A 21,948-nucleotide genomic window follows, 5' to 3' on the forward strand; every position below is an offset into this window, starting at 1 on the left:
TAATACTGAACGGCTTTCCATGGGTCTAATCTCAATTAAGCACCTTCTGAAGACACTCTCTCCACAACACAGGCAAAAGAGAATGGTTGTGGTTCCTACATAGCTAGGAAGAAAAATGAGGGCGAATACAACTGGAGATCTGGAGATAGGTAGGTCATAAAACAAGTAGTAGTTATTTTTCTACATCTAGGAAGTCACTTGGGAAACTCAGCACAGTTGTCCTCCTCTACATGCTAATTTCTCATCTTAAATATTTTTTGTCTCTTCCCTGGGCTACAACATCATTCCAGGTGGTTAAGATTTCTCTTTCTTATGTGGTATCTATGACACATAGCATGGTCATATGTGCACGTGTACCTCATAGACACATGAAAACAACACTCAACATAGGACATGGGGCACATATTTTCATCTGGGGCCATAGTACATTCCTATAGAGTCCCAAGTCTATGTCCAGAATATGCCATTCCGACTAAAACAGATTTAGGGAAGCTCTGGGGGAGGCAGAGTCTTCTCTATGGGACATGGGAAGGAAGGCATTGGAAGAAAGGAGTGATGGTGGCTCACTAGGATAGAGTACAGATGTCATATGAGATGTTCCACTAACTTGTCACCCAGGGCTCCTGTCAGTATAAGGCCCCGAAAACACTACTGGCTACCCAAAATCAATGCCAAGTAGTAATATCATGCAGTACATGAGCTAAAACACCAACAATACCTCTATGTTACAAAGCTTGGTAATACACATACAGTAATATCATCCTATTCACAAAGAGGAGAAAATCATAGCATAGACTAGGGGAAAAATAATCACATATCCCTTAAACCTTCAGAGCACTGGGAAAATGGTGTCCTGGGTATATTGTTTTACTCCAGTACCAAACTGGTGATGGATTCGATCAGCTCTGTACAACCCGCAATGAAATAGATGAACACTAGACGTAGAGTAACACATCATTCATGATATACCCATATCCGTATGTTAAAAACCAGGGTTTATTGGGACACGTGGATGGCTAAGTGGGTTAAAGCCTCTGACTTCGACTATGGTCATGATCCCAGGGTATTGGGATCTAGCCCCGCATTGAGCTCTCTGCTTCCTCTTCTCTCTCTCTGCCTGCCTCTCTGCCTACTTGTGATCACTTTCTGTCAACAAAATAAATAAAATCTTTTAAAGAAAAAACACCACTGTTTTATTAATGAAGATATATTAATTTCATACATACACTGAGTAATGCATATCAAATCCGCTCTATTGTCTCCATTCGAAATACAGAACACACATGTGCAAAAGCATTCAAGAGTTGTCAGAAGGATGTAGGAGTACCTATTTCCAAAAATTTCAGGACTGAGGTACATTGCTCAGAAATATATATGTTCAATGGTATGGCAATGTAGGGAAGAGTTAGCTATACTCCTGCAGTCATCTGTCAGGATTTCCTCATTTAACCACATCAAGTCATACTCTCTAACGATTGTGCTTAGCAAGATACATTCGTAGTTTACACGGCTACCTCTTTTTCCTTAAAGAACAATTAGGAAAACCTCCTATTTCTAATATTGAGGAAATTCTTTAGTTTCAATACATGCAGAAGTGTGTGCTCTGAGCACCTATTCCAAGGAATCTTACACCAATGTTATAACCGTAAGCACCGTCTCCACTGAGATGTACTTCATATGTTTTATATCATACGGTCATCTTCCATGGAAAACTTAGGTACGCATGAGTCCCACTTAATGGAGCAGGACATCTAATATCTTTGATGTAGCAACAATCAGTCCCATGTTCTTACACACCCATGAGGAACAGAGGAATTTTCTGCAGTGATTTCAGAGGAAATACATGAATATTGTTAGTCACAAATCTCATATAGGGTTAATGTAAAATTTTAAAAATACTGATATCCTTATATATATGAAAAAGTCCACCCCCTAAGTTGGTTCAACACTACCATATGCATTTTCTAAGTGTTCAAGTCTGATTTCTCCTTATAATCACTATTTTCATGCAGAGTAATGTCTAAGTAGGGTGAATAATGTATTCCATTGGCTTGATTTCTGTAACATTCATTGGCATCTGATGCTCAATTAAATAGTTTTCTAAACATTGCTAACTTTCAATTGACTTTCCTTAATGCACTCTCTGGTATGAGCTCCAATGTATACTAAAATGAAGGCCTCTCCACATTCACGATGTTCTAAGGGTTTGAATCTAGTAGGCATCTTGACTTACTGAGTAAGCACTGAATTCCAGTTATGGGCTTGGCCTCGTTCTTTGCATTTGACACTTTCACTCCTATATGAAAACAACGATGTTAAGAAAGTTGGGAGTCCCACTGAGAGGTCAGACACATTCTTAGTATTTGTACACTAACTCTCCTATTTAAAATCTCTCATATGGAATGAGAAGGGAGCAGTCCTTAGGCACTCTCTCACATCCATTACATCCGTAATTTTCTCTGCAGTGTGAATTCTGTGATGTGCAGGAGGTTTGGCCACATTATTCATCTGGTGTCTTTCCAGTATGAATTCTCTGTTTAGAAGGCATGCATGCTGGACAAAGTCGTTGCCACACTGTTTATATTTATGAATTTTTATCTAATATGAATTCTCTCGTAGGCATGAATTGGTGAGCACTCTTTAACCAATTTTGCTCACATTCTCTTTTTCTTTCATTCTTCAAGATTTTATTTATTTATTTGACAGAGAGATAGAGAGAGGGCACAAGTAGAGCGGAGGGTCAGGCAGGGGGAGAGGGAGAAGCATGCTGCCTCCCGAGTGGGAGCCTGATGCAGAGTTCCATCCCGGAACCCTGGGATCATGACCTGAGCTGAAGGGAGCCGCATAACTGCCTGAGCCACCCAGGTGCCCCTGTTCTTACATTCTATACACTGGTAAGCCTTCTATCTAGTATGAATATTACAATGCTTAGTGAGGACCGAGTGCATGTAAAGGCCTAACAACATTCTTGATGTTGGTAAGGTTTCTCTCCAGGATGAATTCTCTGATGCTCAGTAACACCCGGTTAAAGGCCTTGCCACATTCATGACATTCGTCAGGTTTCTCTCCAGTACGAATTCTGTGATGTCAAGTAAGTGTTGAGCTGTGTATAAAGGCCTTGCCACACACTTGACAATGGTAAGATGTCTTTCCATTACGAATTCTCTGATCTTGACTAAGCCTTGAGCACCAGTTAGAGAGAGGCCTTGCCATGTTTTTGGAATTTCTAGGGTTATGTTCTAGTATGAGTTCTGCCATGTCGACTGAGGTGTGAGTTCACCTTGAAGGCCTTGCAACATTCCTGACATTGGTAAGGTTTCTCTCCAGTATGAAATCCATGATGTCGAGTAAGGTGTAAAAGGCAGATAAAGGCCTTGCCACATTCTCGACATTGGTAAGGTTCCTCTCCAGTATGAGTTCTGTAATGTTCAATAAGAGTTGAGCTGTCCCAAAAGGGCTTTTCACATTCCTCACATTGGTAAGATTATTCTCCACAGTGAATTCTGTAATGCTGAGTAAGACCTGACCTCCACTTGAAGGCCTTGCCACATTCCTGGCATTGGTAAGGTTTTTCTCCAGTATGAGTTCTGTGATGTTGAATAAGGTATGAACTCCAGTTAAAGCTCTTGCCACATTCGTGACATTGGTAAGGTTTCTCTCCAGTACAAATTCTGTGATGTTTAGTAAGTTGTGAAGGGATGGCATAGGCCTTACCACATTCTTGACTCTGGTAAGGTGTCTCTCCAGTATGAATTCTATGATGTCGAGAAAGGTGTGAAATCTGATAAAGGCTTGCCACATTCTTGACATTGGTAAGGTTTATCTGCACTATGAATTTTGTGATGCCAAGAAAGATTTGACCTCCAGGTAAAGGCCTTGCCACATTCCTGACATTGGTAGGGTTTATCTCTAGTATGCATTCTGTGATGTTCAGTAAGGGTTGACCTGTCACAAAAGGCCTTGCCACATTCTTGACATTGGTATGGTTTCTCTCCAGTATGAATTCTGTGATGTTTAGTAAGTTGTGAAGGGATGGCATAGGCCTTACCACATTCTTGACTCTGGTAAGGTATCTTTCCAGTATGAATTCTATGATGTTCAGAAAGGTTTGACAGGCAGTTAAAGGCCTTGCCACATTTTTGACATTGGTAAGGTTTCTCTCCAGTAGGAATTCTGTGATGGCGAGTAAATGTTGAGTTGTGATTAAAGCTCTTGCCACATTGTTGACACTGGTAAGGTTTATCTCCACTACGAATTCTCTGATGTTGAATAAGTTTTGAGCATGATGTAAAGGCTTTGGCACATTCATTACAGTTGTAATTTTTCCCTGCAATATGAATTCGGTGATGTCTATTAAGACTTGAATGATCCTTAAAAGCCTTGTCACATGTTACACTGAAAAGAAATTTTTAAAAAGTGGAAAAAAAAAAAAAAGCCTTGCCACATTCTTGACATTTGCAGGGTTTCTCTCCAGAATAGATCTGCGAATGTCCATTTTTGATGAACAGTCCTTAAAGCTTTGACCACCTTTACGTTTGTATACTTTTTCTCCAGTATGCATATGCTGACGTTGAGATAGTGTTGAGTGGCAGTCAAAGGATTTATCACATTCCTTAAAAATGTAGGTTTACTTTCCCCAAGGGATTATCTCATTGATGTTTAGGCTTGATGGCTGACTGAACATGGTCCCTGGTTTATTAGATGTGAATGGGCTTTGTCCCTCATGAAATCTCTGATGATCACCTACACTGGAGGACTGTTTACAAGATTTCCCACATTCATTATATTTATGAGGACTGTCTCCCAAATGGTGACCATTATGTATACTGAGGTTAGAGCTTGGATGAAAGCCTTCCCCACATTTATCACATTCATAATGGTTCTCTGCAAACCTAGCGCTGACACATCTCTAAACGCTGGAGCCCTGGTTCAATGTTTTCTCAAATTCAGTGCACTTAGCAATTCTGTCTCCAGTGAAAAGCTTCTGGTCATACTGTAGGGTTGACTCATCAGCGAACTCCCTCTTGTATGCATCCCACTGAGTACTTTGTTCTTCATTTCTAAATCTCTGATTTAAGGTCTGGCCAATCCTATCTTCCAAATGGCTCAAGTTACTATTTTCAGCATGGACTTGTTTACTTTCCAGATGTTCCAAATAGTCTGTCCACAAATCGTTATGCTTGAATATCTGATTGGAGCTTGTGGTGACAGAGACCCACTGCTCTGCAGAAACAGTTGACTTTAAAAGGGAGGTCTTCCACAGTGGTTTATATCCTTCACCATTTGGGGCAGTGAGATTCTCATTAAGGGCAATTGCCTTGGTTTGGGTGTATCGTCCAGGATTTCTTTGATGCCCTTCACTCTCCCCATCACTGTCCCAGTCTGTGCATAAGTGTAAAATCTCAACGGTACTATCTTTGCATCTGTGCATTGACCCGTTCTGGAAAGAACCTTCTATGCTCTGCTGTAGCAGGAAACTCTGGGTCTCATGTGAAGATAGAGCTGAAAGATACCAAATAAAAGTAAAACCATTGTACTTACTACATTCAGAAGAATATACTGATGACTTCTAATACAGAAGCATCAAGTCAATCAGACAATGTCAGAAAGATGGCTGACAATGAGTCATCCGGACCTCATTTCCCCATGGATACGTAACATGGTACACAACATACTGACCATATATCCTAATAGATAATTCTGTGATATGGTCACAGCGTAGCAGAAATCACCTTCCTGTATCTCTAACAATCTCAAAAAGGATCATATGAGCTCAAAGTTAGCTGAAGAATGGAGGATATGGAAACAGAAAACTGAACTGAATTAGAGTACAGTAAAAATAGGAACATATCAAGCACTGGAAGAGTTGTTTGGCAGAAAAGATCAACATCACTGACAGCACACGAACTGAATGAAGAATAACAGAAAAAAGACTAACAATAATGACAAGTGAAGAAGTGAAAGTGGACAAAGTATAACTGACTGTAGGAATAAAGGTATAAGAGCCAACAATATTTGAGGAGGGGGAATCACAAGATTTCGGGTGGGAGCTACAGAGAGAGGGAATCACATGCAGGCATCACACTGAATACACAGTGTGACCTGAGCCTGCATCCCAGGACCCTGAGATCAAGATCTGAGCAGAAATCAAGAGTCAGTACTTACCCAAGTGAGCCACCAAGCAACCAATTATTTTTTAACTCTTATCTCTGTGGTAAAGTTCTCACTATCGCTTTCTCAACTCCTTGAGTTTCCTTATGATTGCTGCTTTAAATTCTTTTTTTTTTCCATTTTATTTATTTTTTCAGCGTAACAGTATTCATTCTTTTTGCACAACACCCAGTGCTCCATGCAAAACGTGCCCTCCCCATTACCCACCACCTGTTCCCCCAACCTCCCACCCCTGACCCTTCAAAACCCTCAGGTTGTTTTTCAGAGTCCATAGTCTCTTATGGTTCACCTCCCCTTCCAAAATTTTTTTTTTAATAAACATATAATGTATTTTTATCCCCAGGGGTACAGGTCTGTGAATCGCCAGGTTTACACACTTCACAGCACTCACGATAGCACTTACCCTCCCCAATGTCCATAGCCCCCTCCCCCTCTCCCAATCCCACCTCCCCCCAGCAACCCCCAGTTTGTTTTGTGAGATTAAGAGTCATTTATGGTTTGTCTCCCTCCCAATCCCATCTTGTTTCATTTATTCTTCTCCTATCCCCCTACCCCCCCATGTTGCTTCTCCATGTCCTCATATCAGGGAGATCATATGATAGTTGTCTTTCTCCGATTGACTTATTTCACTAAGCATGATACGCTCCAGTTCCATCCACGTCGTCGCAAATGGCATGATTTCATTTCTTTTGATGGCTGCATAGTATTCCATTGTGTATATATACCACATCTTCTTTATCCATTCATCTGTTGATGGACATCTAGGTTCTTTCCATAGTTTGGCTATTATAGACATTGCTGCTATAAACATTCGGGCACACGTGCCCCTTCGGATCACTATGTTTGTATCTTTAGGGTAAATACCCAGTAGTGCAATTGCTGGGTCATAGGGTAGTTCTATTTTCAACATTTTGAGGAACCTCCATGCTGTTTTCCAGAGTGGTTGCACCAGCTTGCATTCCCACCAACAGTGGAGGAGGGTTCCCCTTTCTCCACATCCTCTCCAGCATCTGTCATTTCCTGACTTGTTAATTTTAGCCATTCTGACTGGTGTGAGGTGATATCTCATTGTGGTTTTGATTTGTATTTCCCTGATGCCGAGTGACGTGGAGCACTTTTTCATGTGTCTGTTGGCCATCTGGATGTCTTCTTTGCAGAAATGTCTGTTCATGTCCTCTGCCCATTTCTTGATTGGATTGTTTGTTCTTTGGGTGTTGAGTTTGCTAAGTTCCTTATAGATTTTGGATACTGGCCCTTTATCTGATATGTCGTTTGCAAATATCTTCTCCCATTCTGTCAGTTGTCTTTTGGTTTTGTTAACTGTTTCCTTTGCTGTGCAAAAGCTTTTGATCTTGATGAAATCCCAATAGTTCATTTTTGCCCTTGCTTCCCTTGCCTTTGCCGTTGTTCCTAGGAAGATGTTGCTACGGCTGAGGTCGAAGAGGTTGCTGCCTGCGTTCTCCTCAAGGATTTTGATGGATTCCTTTATCACATTGAGGTCCTTCATCCATTTGGAGTCTATTTTCGTGTGTGGTGTAAGGAAGTGGTCCAATTTCATTTTTCTGCATGTGGCTGTCCAATTTTCCCAGCACCATTTATTGAAGAGGCTGTCTTTTTTCCATTGGACATTCTTTCCTGCTTTGTCGAAGATTAGTTGACCATAGAGTAGAGGGTCGATTTCTGGGCTCTCTATTCTGTTCCACTGATCTATGTGTCTGTTTTTGTGCCAGTACCATGCTGTCTTGATGATGACAGCTTTGTAATAGAGCTTGAAGTCCGGAATTGTGATGCCACCAACTTTGGCTTTCTTTTTCAATATTCCTTTGGCTATTCGAGGTCTTTTCTGGTTCCATATAAATTTTAGGATTATTTGTTCCATTTCTTTGAAAAAAATGGATGGTATTTTGATAGGGATTGCATTAAATGTGTAGATTGCTTTAGGTAGCATAGACATTTTCACAATATTTATTCTTCCAATCCAGGAGCATGGAACATTTTTCCATTTTTTTGTGTCTTCCTCAATTTCTTTCATGAGTACTTTATAATTTTCTGTGTATAGATTCTTAGTCTCTTTGGTTAGGTTTATTCCTAGGTATCTTATAGTTTTGGGTACAATTGTAAATGGGATTGACTCCTTAATTTCTCTTTCTTCAGTCGTGTTGTTGGTGTACAGAAATGCAACTGATTTCTGTGTATTGATTTTATATCCTGACACTTTACTGAATTCCTGTACAAGTGCTAGCAGTTTTGGAGTGGAGTCTTTTGGGTTTTCCACATATAGTATCATATCATCTGCGAAGAGTGATAGTTTGACTTCTTCTTTACCAATTTGGATGCCTTTAATTTCTTTTTGTTGTCTGATTGCTGAGGCTAGGACTTCTAGTACTATGTTGAATAGCAGTGGTGATAATGGACATCCCTGCCGTGTTCCTGACCTTAACGGAAAAGCTTTCAGGTTTTCTCCATTGAGAATGATATTTGCGGTGGGTTTTTCATAGATGGCTTTGATAATATTGAGGTGTGTGCCCTCTATCCCCACACTTTGAAGAGTTTTGATCAGGAAGGGATGCTGTACTTTGTCAAATGCTTTTTCAGCATCGATTGAGAGTATCATATGGTTCTTGTTCTTTCTTTTATTAATGTGTTGTATCACATTGATTGATTTGCGGATGTTGAACCAACCCTGCAGCCCTGGAATAAATCCCACTTGATCGTGGTGAATAATCCTTTTAATGTACTGTTGAATCCTATTGGCTAGTATTTTGGCAAGAATTTTTGCGTCTGTGTTCATCAAGGATATTGGTCTGTAGTTCTCTTTTTTGGTGGGATCCTTGTCTGGTTTTGGGATCAAGGTGATGCTGGCCTCATAGAATGAGTTTGGAAGTTTTCCTTCCATTTCTATTTTTTGGAACAGTTTCAGGAGAATAGGAATGAGTTCTTCTTTAAATGTTTGGTAGAATTCCCCTGGGAAGCCGTCTGGCCCTGGGCTTTTGTTTGTTTGGAGATTTTTGATGACCGTTTCAATCTCCGTACTGGTTATGGGCCTGTTCAGGTTTTCTATTTCTTCCTGGTTCAGTTGTGGTAGTTTATATGTCTCTAGGAATGCATCCATTTCTTCCAGATTGTCCAATTTGTTGGCGTAGAGTTGCTCATAGTATGTTCTTATAATTGTCTGTATTTCTTTGGTGTTAGTTGTGATCTCTCCTCTTTCATTCATGATTTTATTTATTTGGGTCCTTTCTCTTTTCTTTTTGATGAGTCTGGCCAGGGGTTTATCAATCTTATTGATTCTTTCAAAGAACCAGCTCCTAGTTTCATTGATTTTTTCTATTGTTTTTTTGGTTTCTATTTCATTGATTTCTGCTCTGATCTTTATGATTTCTCTTCTCCTGCTGGGTTTAGGGTTTCTTTCTTGTTCTTTCTCCAGCTCCTTTACGTGTAGGGTTAGGTTGTGTACTTGAGACCTTTCTTGTTTCTTGAGAAAGGCTTGTACCGCTATATATTTTCCTCTCAGGACTGCCTTTGCTGTGTCCCACAGATTTTGAACTGTTGTGTTTTCATTATCATTTGTTTCCATGAATTTTTTCAATTCTTCTTTAATTTCCTGGTTGACCCATTCATTCTTTAGAAGGATGCTGTTTAGTCTCCATGTATTTGGGTTCTTTCCAGCTTTCCTCTTGTGATTGAGTTCTAGCTTCAGAGCATTGTGGTCTGAAAATATGCAGGGAATGATCCTAATCTTTTGATACCGGTTGAGACCTGATTTGTGACCCAGGATGTCATCTATTCTGGAGAAGGTTCCATGTGCACTAGAGAAGAATGTGTATTCTGTTGCTTTGGGATGAAATGTTCTGAATAGATCTGTGATGTCCATCTGGTCCAGTGTGTCATTTAAGGCCTTTATTTCCTTGTTGATCTTTGGCTTGGATGATCTGTCCATTTCAGTGAGGGAAGTCTTAAAGTCCCCTACTATTATTGTATTATTATTGATGTGTTTCTTTGATTTTGTTATTAATTGGTTGATATAATTGGCTGCTCCCACGTTAGGGGCATAGATATTTAAAATTGTTAGATCTTCTTGTTGGACAGACCCTTTGAGTAGGATATAGTGTCCTTCCACATCTCTTATTATAGTCTTTGGCTTGAAATCTAATTGATCTGATATAAGGATTGCCACCCCAGCTTTCTTCTGATGCCCATTAGCATGGTAAATTGTTTTCCACCCCCTCACTTTAAATCTGGAGGTGTCTTCGCGTCTAAAATGAGTTTCTTGTAGGCAACATACTGATGGGTTTTGTTTTTTTATCCATTCTGATACCCTGTGTCTTTTGATTGGGGCATTTAGCCCATTAACATTCAGGGTAACTATTGAGAGATATGAATTTAGTGCCATTATTAGCCTGTAAGGTGACTGTTACTGTATATTGTCTCTGTACCTTTCTGATCTACTACTTTTAGGCTTTCTCTTTGCTTAGAGGACCCCTTTCAATATTTCCTGTAGAGCTGGTTTGGTGTTTGCAAATTCTTTCAGTTTTTGTTTGTCCTGGAAGCTTTTGATCTCTCCTTCTCTTTTCAATGATAGCCTAGCTGGATAGAGTATTCTTGGCTGCATGTTTTTCTCGTTTAGTGCTGTGAATATATCATGCCAGCTCTTTCTGGCCTGCCAGGTCTCTGTGGATAAGTCTGCCGCCAATCTAATATTTTTACCATTGTATGTTACAGACTTCTTTTCTCGGGCTGCTTTCAGGATTTTCTCTTTGTCACTAAGACTTGTAAATTTTACTATTAGGTGACGGGGTGTGGACCTATTCTTGTTGACTTTGAGGGGGGTTCTCTGCATCTCCTGGATTCTGATGCTTGTTCCCTTTGCCATATTAGGGAAATTCTCTCTAATGATTCTCTCCAATAGACCTTCTGCTCCCCTCTCTGTTTCTTCTTCTTCTGGAATCCCAATTATTCTAATGTTGTTTCGTCTTATGGTGTCACTTATCTCTCGAATTCTCCCCTCATGGTCCAGTAGCTGTTTGTCCCTCTTTTGCTCGGCTTCCTTATTCTCTGTCATTTGGTCTATCACTAATTCTTTCTTCTGCCTCATTTATCCTAGCAGTGAGAGCCTCCATTTTTGATTGCACCTCATTAATAGCTTTTTTGATTTCAACTTGGTTAGATTTTAGTTCTTTAATTTCTCCAGAAAGGGCTTTAATATCTCCAGAGAGGGTTTCTCTAATATCTTCGATGCCTTTTTCGAGCCCGGCTAGGATGTTCAGAATCGTCATTCTGAACTCTTGATCTGACATATTACCAATGTCTGTGTTGATTAGGTCCCTAGCCTTCGGTACTGTCTCTTGTTCTTTTGTTTGTGGTGATTTTTTCTGCCTTGTCATTTTGTCCAGATAAGAGGATATGAAGGAGCAAATAAACTACTAAAAGGGTGGCAAAGACCCCAGAAAAATGCGCTGTAACCAAATCAGAAGAGACCCCTAATTGTAGGGGGGAGAAAGGGGATAAAAACAGGTTCAGAAAAAAAAAAAAAGAAAAAAAAAGAAAAAAATTTAAAAAATAAAACAAAAAAATATAAAAAAGAAAGAAAAAATATATATATTTAGATGAACTAGTCAAAAAACGTTAAAAAAGAAAAGGGTAAAAGTTTTAAAAAATTTAGCAGAAGAAGAAAAAAGAAAAATGAAAAAAGAAAAAAAAAATTGAAGTAGCCGCAAGACTAAAGAATCATGGGGAGAAAGCCATGAGTTCCGTGCTTTGCTTTCTCCTCCTCTGGAATTGCTCTGCTGTCTTAGGAATTGAACCTGCTTTCTCCTTGATAGATGAACTTCGTCCTGGCTGGATATTTTGTTGATCTTCTGGGGGAGGGGCCTGTTGTAGTGACTCTCAAGTGTCTTTGCCCGAGGCGGGATTGCACCGCCCTTACCGGCGGCCGGACTAAGTAATCGGCTCGGGTTCGCTTTTGGGAGCTTCTGTTCCCTGAACGCTTTCCGTAGAGTTCCGGAGGACGGGAATGAAAATGGCGGCCTCCTAGTCTCCGGCCCGGAGGAGCCGAGAGCCTGGGGCCCCACTCCTCAGTGCGCCCCCAGAGGACAGCACTCAATCACTCCCGTATCCCCAGCCTCTAGCCGCGCTCCGAGCTCACCCAGCCCGCGACAGGCTCAAGGTAACCCCGAGCTGAGAGTTCAGTCCTCGGCTCTGTCTCTGCAGCCAGCTTCTCCGTTCTAATACCTGCGAGCTCTCCGACACTGTGACACCCCCGATCCTTCTGTGACCCTGCGGGGCCTGGGGCCACGCTGACCCCGCGTGGGCTTCACCCTGGTTTAGCCTCTGGAGCAATGTCCCTCAGTGGAACAGACTTTTAAAAGTCCTGATTTTGTGCTCCGTTGCTCCGCCGCTTGCCGGGAGCCGGCCCCTCCCCCTGCGGTCTATCTTCCCGTCGTTTTAGATTCACTTCTCCGCCAGTCCTACCTTTCAGAAAGTGGTTGATTTTCTGTTTCTAGAGTTGCTGTTCTTCTTCTCTTCGCTCTCCCGTTGGATTTGTAGGTGTTTGCAATGTTTAGATAAGCTATCGAGCTGATCTCCTGCTACCTGATGTAGTCTCAGGCTGCTACTTCTCCGCCATCTTGACTCCTCCCCCTGCTGCTTTAAATTCTTAATCAAGCTCTTTACTACTGTTTCCATTGGATCTCTGCCCTGATCTTATCTGCTGGTTTTCTTTGGGATAAATTCTTTCATCTTGGCATTTGTCTAACTCTCTACTTTTCTCTGTCTTTTAGAAAAGTCAGTGATGTGTCCTGTTGTATCCTTCAGACCAGTGGTCTGCAGGGGCTCTCCTTGCCTGCTACAGGCAGTATTGGGTCCCTGGCATGAATGTGGCCAGTTGGAACTGGGTGAACTCTGCTCCGATTGTGAAAGCAGACCTGATGTCAACTCCAGCAGGACTGTGGCCCTGCAGAATCTCTGCTCAGGAGACGGGATGTGGGCAGGGGCTGATCTTACTGAGCCTGAGGAAAGCCTCACTGAGGAGGGCAGTCCCCTCAGATCACAGGCGGTGGGGCCTGGTGCAAGCAAGGCAGACAGTCAGTGTTCTCACTGAGTGGGGCTCTGCTTTATGCTACAGGATGGGAGAGGGCTCCCATGTTTTGGAAGCCACATGTCACTGAATGTTTCCTCTCAGGAATATGCTTCTAGACTATTGAATACTCTCCCCACTGTGCACCCCAGGTGTTCTTCAGATGACTGTCTCCACGCTGTGTGCCCCCAGGTTGTTTGCCAGCCTTCTCTCCAGGAGCACCTCAGTGCCCTCCTGGTTCTATCCCATCCAAACCTGCTGACCATTAAACCTCCAGGCTTTAAGATATGCTGGTTCCAAGAACTCATGAAATTCAGCCCTTCTCGCTCTCTAAGCCAATGGCTTTGGGAAACCTCCTTAAGCATTCCCCTGAGTGCTCCTCTGTCATGAAATGTACCACACAACCAGGGCTCCCTGCTCTCCACAATGCTATACTCCTTTCCTCCCTAAACCATGTCTCTGTACTGTCTGCCATCTTCCATGTGTCCTCTTCTCTCCTCTTACTTGGGGAGTTTGTGCTGTCACTCTTCGGCCCAATGTCTGGGGCATTTAGGATGACCTGACTTTTACCTAGTGGTGTTCATGACAGGACACAAGAGTCTAGAACCCTCCTACACCACTGCCATTTCTTCTCCTGGGAATCCTTATTGTTTTAATCCTGTTAAAACTCGTATGGATTTTATAAAGCTGGTACACAAACCAACATATAAAAATTAGTTTTGTTTCTACACAACAAAGAACAATTCCCAAAACAGAGACATCATACATTAGAGCAGACCCCCTCCCCACCCCAAAATGCTTCCAATTTAACATAAGGGTAGAGGTGAAACCAGAAACAATGAAAAGTGCAATATACTGAGCAGGAATCAAAGAATGAATAAGTAGGAAACCTAACTATGTTCTTTCACTAGAATAATTGAAACACAATAAATCTAGAAACAATCTACACAAAATGCAATCTCTACCAAAACTCCAATGCCATTTTTGCACAAAGATCAAAATCCATCCTAAATTTACGTGGATGTCATGGGATAGCCCATACCCAAAATAATCTGGGAAATGAAGAGCAAATATCCTGATTTATGGCATACAACAAGGCACAGTTATCAAACTAATGTCCTACAGACATGACGTCAGGAGTAGAATAATGGAAGAGTCTGGCTGAGCTAGATGGGCACGTCTCCAATGTTAATGTGTATGACAATGAACTGAAGATCCTGTTAAAATTCATACTCTGATTTGGATGATAGGGTGGGGTCTGCGTTTCTACTTTTCACAAATGTGCCACTGATCGACAATGCATGCTCTGCTCAAAATTTCAGGACTGAGGGGGCGCCTGGGTGGCTCAGTGGGTTAAGCCGCTGCCTTCGGCTCAGGTCATGATCTCGGGGTCCTGGGATCGAGTCCCACATCGGGCTCTCTGCTCGACAGGGAGCCTGCTTCCCTCTCTCTCTCTCTCTGCCTGCCTCTCTATCTACTTGTGATCTCTCTCTGTCAAATAAATAAAAAATAAAATCTTAAAAAAAAAAATTTCAGGACTGAATCACGATAGTCTCAAAGGTTTCTGAAAGAGGGGGCAGAGCATACAGGTGAGTATGGAGTCCTTCGCTTTCCTTCACTCTTCATTCAAGCCAACCTACCCCCTGCATAACAAACTTAACTCAATCACTCTTCTCTGGACCTCCTCTTATTTTTCCTTCTTCAATTTTCCATGCCACCGTATTCATGGAAATATCTCCCTCCTTCACAAGAAATGCAAGTGCAATCTGCTTCTGGCTGCAACGCTGAGTTTTGTAGCTTGGATGCCACTGAATCCATGGCCTTTATCAATTTCAAGTTTCCCCTGGATTTTTACTAATACCCTTGGCTTCAGGCTACAGGATCACTTCTTTTAATCTAGGCCTGCTTCTGAAAACCGACTTTGCCTAAAATGAGCACAGTTATAAAACCTGGTTGCACTTTCTGGTCTTCCCCAAAGAATCCACTTCCAAGGAAAAGCTTTCCTGATGCTCCTCAGTGGTGAGAGGTAAGAGACCACACTCAAGGAAATGGAGTTAAGAAGCTCTCAGAGAAATGACTGTTCTTCCATGTACACTCTGGGCTGCTCTTCCTGAGCTGCCTGTGAGGACCATAGGCTCTTCTTAGTCTTCCAGTTCCCTTCTTTGCTCTGCTGGGCACATGCTTCTCTTGCCGTATCCCTTTGCTTCTACATTAAGAAATGTTTATCTCCACTGTGATACAGATCAGTTTGCTTTCCTAGGACTTTATCCTACTGTGAGTACTTAGGAGTAGCTTCTTTGGAAGAGTAGGTTTAGTTTTCTTTACCTGCAACTTCTTAAGACACTACTTTAAACTACGTATGTATATGTTTCTTGATATCCATTTTTATTTCCTTCCCATTAATATATACTTTACAATGTTCCATTACATTAGGTGTACAACATGCAGATTCAACAGCTCTATAGGTGCTACTATACTCACCAATAGTAGCTCATATCTGGCACCATAAAATGCTATGGAAAAACCATTGGAGGAGTTCCCTGTATTCTTTTCACTCCATGGAAGCCTCTACTTCCCATTCCCACTTCCTCATGTTGCCTATCATCCTTCTCCATTCCACACTGGTAACTTTCAGGCTATTCACTGTATATGTGTCTCTTTCAGCTTTTTTCATTGTGTCTTGTCATTTGTGATATTGCGGTTTGACCCAGACGGTGTTATGCGATGTGAACTAAGTGACGTACAAATACTGTACGTATTCACTTATGTGTGCAACCAAAGCAACTTCAATGAACAAACAAGAAACAAACCTATGAATGTCTATTTTGTTTTGAAAAAAGTCCACGGATAAAATTAATAAATATACAAAATCCAAGATGACACATATCCTATACCTTAACCTGTTGGCCTGTAACAGTGTTCCAATACTGGCAGAAGACAAGAGGTTCCCAGGCAAAGTCCAAGTGTCTTATGGCTCATGACACAGCAAACATCATAAACATCTCCATCACACTAATTCCACTCTCCAGTCGCCCACCCTCAACTCATACAGGGACACACTGCACATGAGGTGGGTTCGTGTTGGAGACTCTGAGCATCCTAGGAATCCCCAGTATCTTCAAGGAACATCTAGCATATAGGCCTGAACCTTGGTCATGAGAAGAGGCCATCTGTTTTCCTGTACAATAAACTCATCCATCCTCGACCCAAGATCAAGATGCTATCACTACACTACCAAGCTTTCTTATACACAAATATGAATGGAACGACCATTATAACTAAAATGTTAATCACAGAAATGCTCACGCAGATCATGAGGTCACCACATGACTTCAAGGAATAGTGACAATACGGTATGAGGCACATGTAGGATTTGGCTCAGATATCCACCACAGTACAGATACATTTTCCTTTGTGATTTTTGCTGCTCACATGGCACTGCTGTACAGTCACATGCAGGGTAGATCCCAAAGTCAATGTACCTGGAAGGTTTGACTTTAAGATCTTCCAACCATCGGCCATAGGGCCAACTGCAAAAGTCTGGAAGATACCCAAGATGCACACTGTACCACCAAAGACACATCCCTGGCCACTCTGTGAACCTAACAAAGTAGCATTCATCCAAAGTCATGGCAGAAATCTTTCACCCAAAAGCTGTCAGTGTGGGTGGGACTCCATTACAAACAATGTCCAATAAGATTGCCTATTCTCCTGTGTAGATGAACCTACCTGACTAAGGGGGAATTTTCAGCACCTGTGACTGACTTGGGTGTCCAGCCAATACTCTGAACTAGAACATTCTCTGTTCTCTGTCTGGGTAGCTAGGCACGTTCTAAGTCACTTCCCATGGCTGATGCCTAGCCTCCATTCCTGCGCCACTAGAAGCCTGAACAGAGACCATAGACAACCTCAGAGCCTCTCTTACAATCTGCTGGGGAGAAAACCAAGCCAGCAGCATGGACCAAGCACTGAGCGTAACATCTTGCTCTGCATGAGCAGGGAGACTCCTAAGTGAACCTGGGCAGCCTGAGAGCTCGGCCTATAGTCCTGCGCAGCAACAGAGAATGGCCTTCGTCCTACCACATGTTCAGCATCACCTCTGGCCCTGGCTGATCACAGAATTGCCAGCATAGGTTTTCGAGGCACTCAGGAGTCCACACTTGTCCGTGTACAGATGTCTAGTCCTCTGTGCTCATAGAGAATAAGTTTATATCCAAAATGATCGCACATGTTTTACACCAGAAGCTGCCAAGGTCCATGGGATACCTCTAGAAGGAATGCCAAACAGTTGGCTACATCCAAATAGGAATAAAACCACTCATACTTGCCTTCCTGCCATTTCAGAAAAGGAGAAGGCACAGATACGACAGTGAGCAATTCCACAGGATTCCAATGAAAATTGGCATCAGACAGATACTTCCAAATTTCAAATGGACACAGGGTATTTTTTCTTTTTACAAGGTGCACTATTGCCATTCAGAGAGGGTTCAGTATGAAACACGACTTATGGGTTACTTTTTTCTTTTTTTAAAGGTTTTATTTATTTATTTGACAGACAGAGATCGAGTAACCCTATGGGTTACTTTTTAATCATTTAAAAGAAAATCCAGGGGCACCTGGGTGGCTCAGTGGGTTAAAGCCTCTGCCTTCGAAGGCTCAGGTCGTGATCTCAGGGTCCTGGGATTGAGTCTCGCATTGGGCTCTCTGCTCCGCAGGAAGCCTGCTTCCTCCTCTCTCTCTGCCTGCCTCTCTGCCTGGTTGTGATTTCTGTCAAATAAATAAAATATTAAAAAAAAAAAGAAAAGAAAATCCAAAATATTCCCTAGCACCTGACATGTTCCTCTGCATACTGCATACACTGTATGTCCCACGGTTACTGAATCTGCTCTTAATGTATTCAATGCTCTGGATTCTATGGGTTAGAGCTAATACTATTCTCCTTGTACTGAAAGAAATGATTTGTTTTTTCATTTATTTATTTTGAAAGAAATGATGTAGATAAAGGAAGGTATAGTGAGCCTCTAACTATTGGTAGAGTCAGGGTTTGAATCTGGCTGACCTACATAGGAACATGAGGCGCATGGGACAAAGCAGAAGGAGGCCCTTCTAGAAGGTGACCCGGGTTTGGATTCTCTTTCCTCCCTGACATGCAATGATTCACCCAGCCATCCTCACACAGAACAGCTTCCATGAATGGACACTTCAACGTCAACATTCCAGACCACACCACACATATGTAGCCTGAGTGGTTTCCTGGTTGACTCCTCCATACTAGAAACAAAGGTCAGGCATCCAAGTTGCAATACAGGAAAGGCCCAACACACAGGAGTCCAGGTTCACACCTGGAGAACCAAGATGACACACCTGAGTATCTCACTACATTACCAGTGGGCTACTACCTTTCCTAAAGAACCCAACTATGAATGTGTCCCCAGATATAGGTTCTCAAGGTCTAGTCCCTAGACAGTCACCTGAGACTGGGTAAGAAAGGAAAAGTGGGGGGCTGCACTCCAGAGCTACTGACATGGAAATGTAAGGCTGGGCACAGGGATCCAAATTTACAAGTGTTCCTGGTGATTCTGACCCAGACAAAATTTGACAACCTCTGCAGGAACTAAGTCACAATTATATCCTGAGTTATCCCCACAGAACTCACTCTCTGCTTGTGGTCTTGTTAGTGTTGGGGCACACACATATACACACAGTATACACAACACACATTTCCTTTATTCATTAATAAATCTGACTCTAACAGAATCTATCTTGGCTTCCTCCTCTTCCATCTCTCTCTTCTCTCTCCCCTCCTTTAGCGTGCTGAGGTCACCCCAAATATACTTTAGTTCATGTTCCTGAATGAAAGCAATCCAAATTTAGGTGAATGGGAACAGGGGTTCTGGGGTGGCTCAGTTAGTTAAGTGGCCACTGTTCATTACAGCTCAGTTCATGATGTCAGGGTCCTGGGTTCGATCATACCATCAGCTCTCCACTCAGCAACGAGTCTGCTTCAGCATTCTCTTTCTCTCTCTGTGTGTGCTTTCACTCTACTCACTAGTGTCCTCTAAATTAAATGATGCTTAAAAAAAAAAAAAGTGGGGCTTCTGGGTGCTTAGTGGGTTAAACTTCCAACTCTTCGTTTCAGATCAGGTCATGATCTCAGTCTCAGGATCCTGAGATTGAGCCCTAGGTCAGGCTTCAAGCTCACTAGGGAGTCACTTTGAAATTCTCTCCCCCTCGCCCCCTGCCCCGCCGCGCCTCTCACCTGAGCTTTCTGTAAAATAAATGAATGTATCTTTTCTTTATTTTAAACTAATCTGGAATTTATGTAAATACTTTTTTACATTGACAAATGCATGAAAGACATTAACACGTGTTATGGATTATATAGTGCTGAATATAGCATTCTCATGATAAACCTGTATTTGACTACTTTTATTGGATGATCATAAACCATTGCAGGCTTAAGCAGCTCTTCATCAGCACACCAATGCATGCAGCAGAAAATCCAGATGCACTAACATTAAAGACACTCTCAATTTTAGGGCTTCTTTGAAACAGCTAGTTAGTTTCAGGGCAAAGTGTCATCATTGCCTTTGGGTCAGACACTGCGAAAGAATTCAAAGCAGAGACATTCACAAACATCTTCCACGTCCACCTCTGTGTTTCAGTGTAGACTGGCCCCTGTGACAGTTCTGGTCAATGGCGTAGAGAGAGGTGCCTTGGGGAGGATGGTTTCCCTGAATGAGAACAGAAATGGTTCAAATCAAATTCCCTATATCCTATCAGGTTTACACCAGCTCCTTTGCTGCAAGAAACATGGATTGCTCTCTGGTGCTGGGCAGTTATCCTGGGGCCAAGAAAATTCAAGTATAAGCACTATGGCCAGGGGTGGACAATCCCAGAAAAAAGACATGTAAAAATCAGATTATACTCGAGGTTGTCTGGGCTATTTCAGAAGACCTGAGCACCTGCCAACTCACTGGATATGTAAATATCCAAATATTCACCCTCTTTTCTGCATGTACACAACAGGCTTTCATGGTATTGCTGACAACAGCAGAACAACTACTGAAAAATGTGTTATCCTTCAACTGATCTCATATTCAATACGAGTGTACCATGCTACCCAACTTAAATGTTATGTGTCTCTACAAATCATAAAAATCCTCTTTTCCGTCAGGTCAAGACAGGTGTAGGGACAGCTTGGGCTCTGAAACCACACAGGGACAGCTACCCCAAATGTTGGGAAGGCTGTTTGAAGCAGAAAATGATCACTGATGGTAACTGGTGACTGACTTCTCAAAGAATCAGTGCCTTGCACATGGATCAGAGCACAGGATAGATTCATCCCAGGGCTGAGTGGAAGTGAGGGAGGGCCCTGCCAAACACGGGTCATCATGCTTGTAAGGTCACCCATCTATCCTGGATCAGACCTATGTTGGGTTATATTCCTGGGATACCAATGCTTTGTGGAACTGCAACACACACCTGGCTGGTTCTCAGTGGTAGTGTCCGGCAGCCTTCTTTGTCTTCAACATCTACTCTGTCATGTGACATCTTTAAACTATGCCCACCATGTTTAAATCAGCTAATACTCCCTCTCCACACACTCCATGCATCTGGGCCTCAGAAAGTACAATTATCTCTGTCATCCAATAGCAACTGGTCCTCAGGACCAGGAGGGAATACATTACATCATGAGAAAGCATCGGACATCCCAGAAAACCACATTTCCCAGGAACGCATCTCTGTCCCATTCGCTCATCACGAGTAGTTTCCTAAGGCCTTGCAGTGACCAAAGGGACCTCTGTACCAAATCGTTGTTCACATTTCAAGATTCACCATACTTCATTTCCATAACACTTACCTTCCTCTCAAACTGTCGAAACATCATGTTTTATCTGTCCTCACAACTTGCAGTGCTAAGTGCCTAAACTAATCCTGTGGCCCAGTGATGGTTTTTTGCTTTTCTTCTAGTGCAGTGGTGACAACATTGTATTTAAAATGCACATAGGCCTCACATGATCCTGTTATCAACCATTTACAATGGCATTAGAAAACTCCAAGCTACTCCTAAGGCTAGGCAAGGCAAGGGCCTGCCTGGTTTAGGTGGGAGGGGGGAGTGCAGTGACAATGAGGTTTCCAGAACACAGGAGGGAAAGTCAGCTGTGATGCCTCCATCACATTACCGAAATGGAGATGAGACAGAAGAACTGGAGAGGATTTGGGAAGAAAGGAAGTGCAATTTTTCTTTCTAGATTCAGAGTCAATAGTGTAGTCTTGGACAGGGGTCTTCTCCCCACATGAAGAATTCAGGCCAATATTTCATCCTGGACCTCTTTCATCTCTTCTGTTGGGCTGCTCCATCACTCCTAACAGAACACTGTGTTCTGTTGAAGTTATACCCTCTACTCAGCACCCAGTCCTGTCCCATCTTTGTTTCCTTCAAATAAGTGTAAAAAACACAAACAAAAACAAAAACAAAGAAACAGAAAAACAAAAACAAATACCAGGATTCATGAAGTCCCCACATTTTTACCCAATCAAATGCTGACACTAATGTGACCAAAATGGATGATGTCACTTCCCAGAAGGGAAAATAACAACAACTAAGGAAGTCTTACTTCTCCAATCACAAAGGAAGGAGTGAAGTCTATCAATTTAACTACATGGAATTTATAATACTCCCTGGAGAATTACTCTCA

General features: G+C 42.2%; 2 protein-coding genes across 2 annotated transcripts in view; one reads left to right on the plus strand and one right to left on the minus strand.

The window, feature by feature from the left end:
- LOC123931367 (putative protein ZNF720) overlaps positions 1 to 21,948 on the plus strand; it is an 867,309-nt gene that overhangs the window by 301,646 nt on the left and 543,715 nt on the right. The window lies entirely within an intron of this gene.
- On the minus strand, positions 3,233 to 5,431 carry LOC123930589 (zinc finger protein OZF-like). Its single transcript, XM_045986795.1, is given in 3 exon segments — positions 3,233 to 3,774; positions 3,857 to 4,395; positions 4,995 to 5,431. Coding segments are annotated over 3 exon segments (1,518 nt in total).

The sequence above is a fragment of the Meles meles genome, chromosome 19 (assembly GCF_922984935.1).
Source record: "Meles meles chromosome 19, mMelMel3.1 paternal haplotype, whole genome shotgun sequence".
NCBI lineage: Eukaryota > Metazoa > Chordata > Mammalia > Carnivora > Mustelidae > Meles > Meles meles.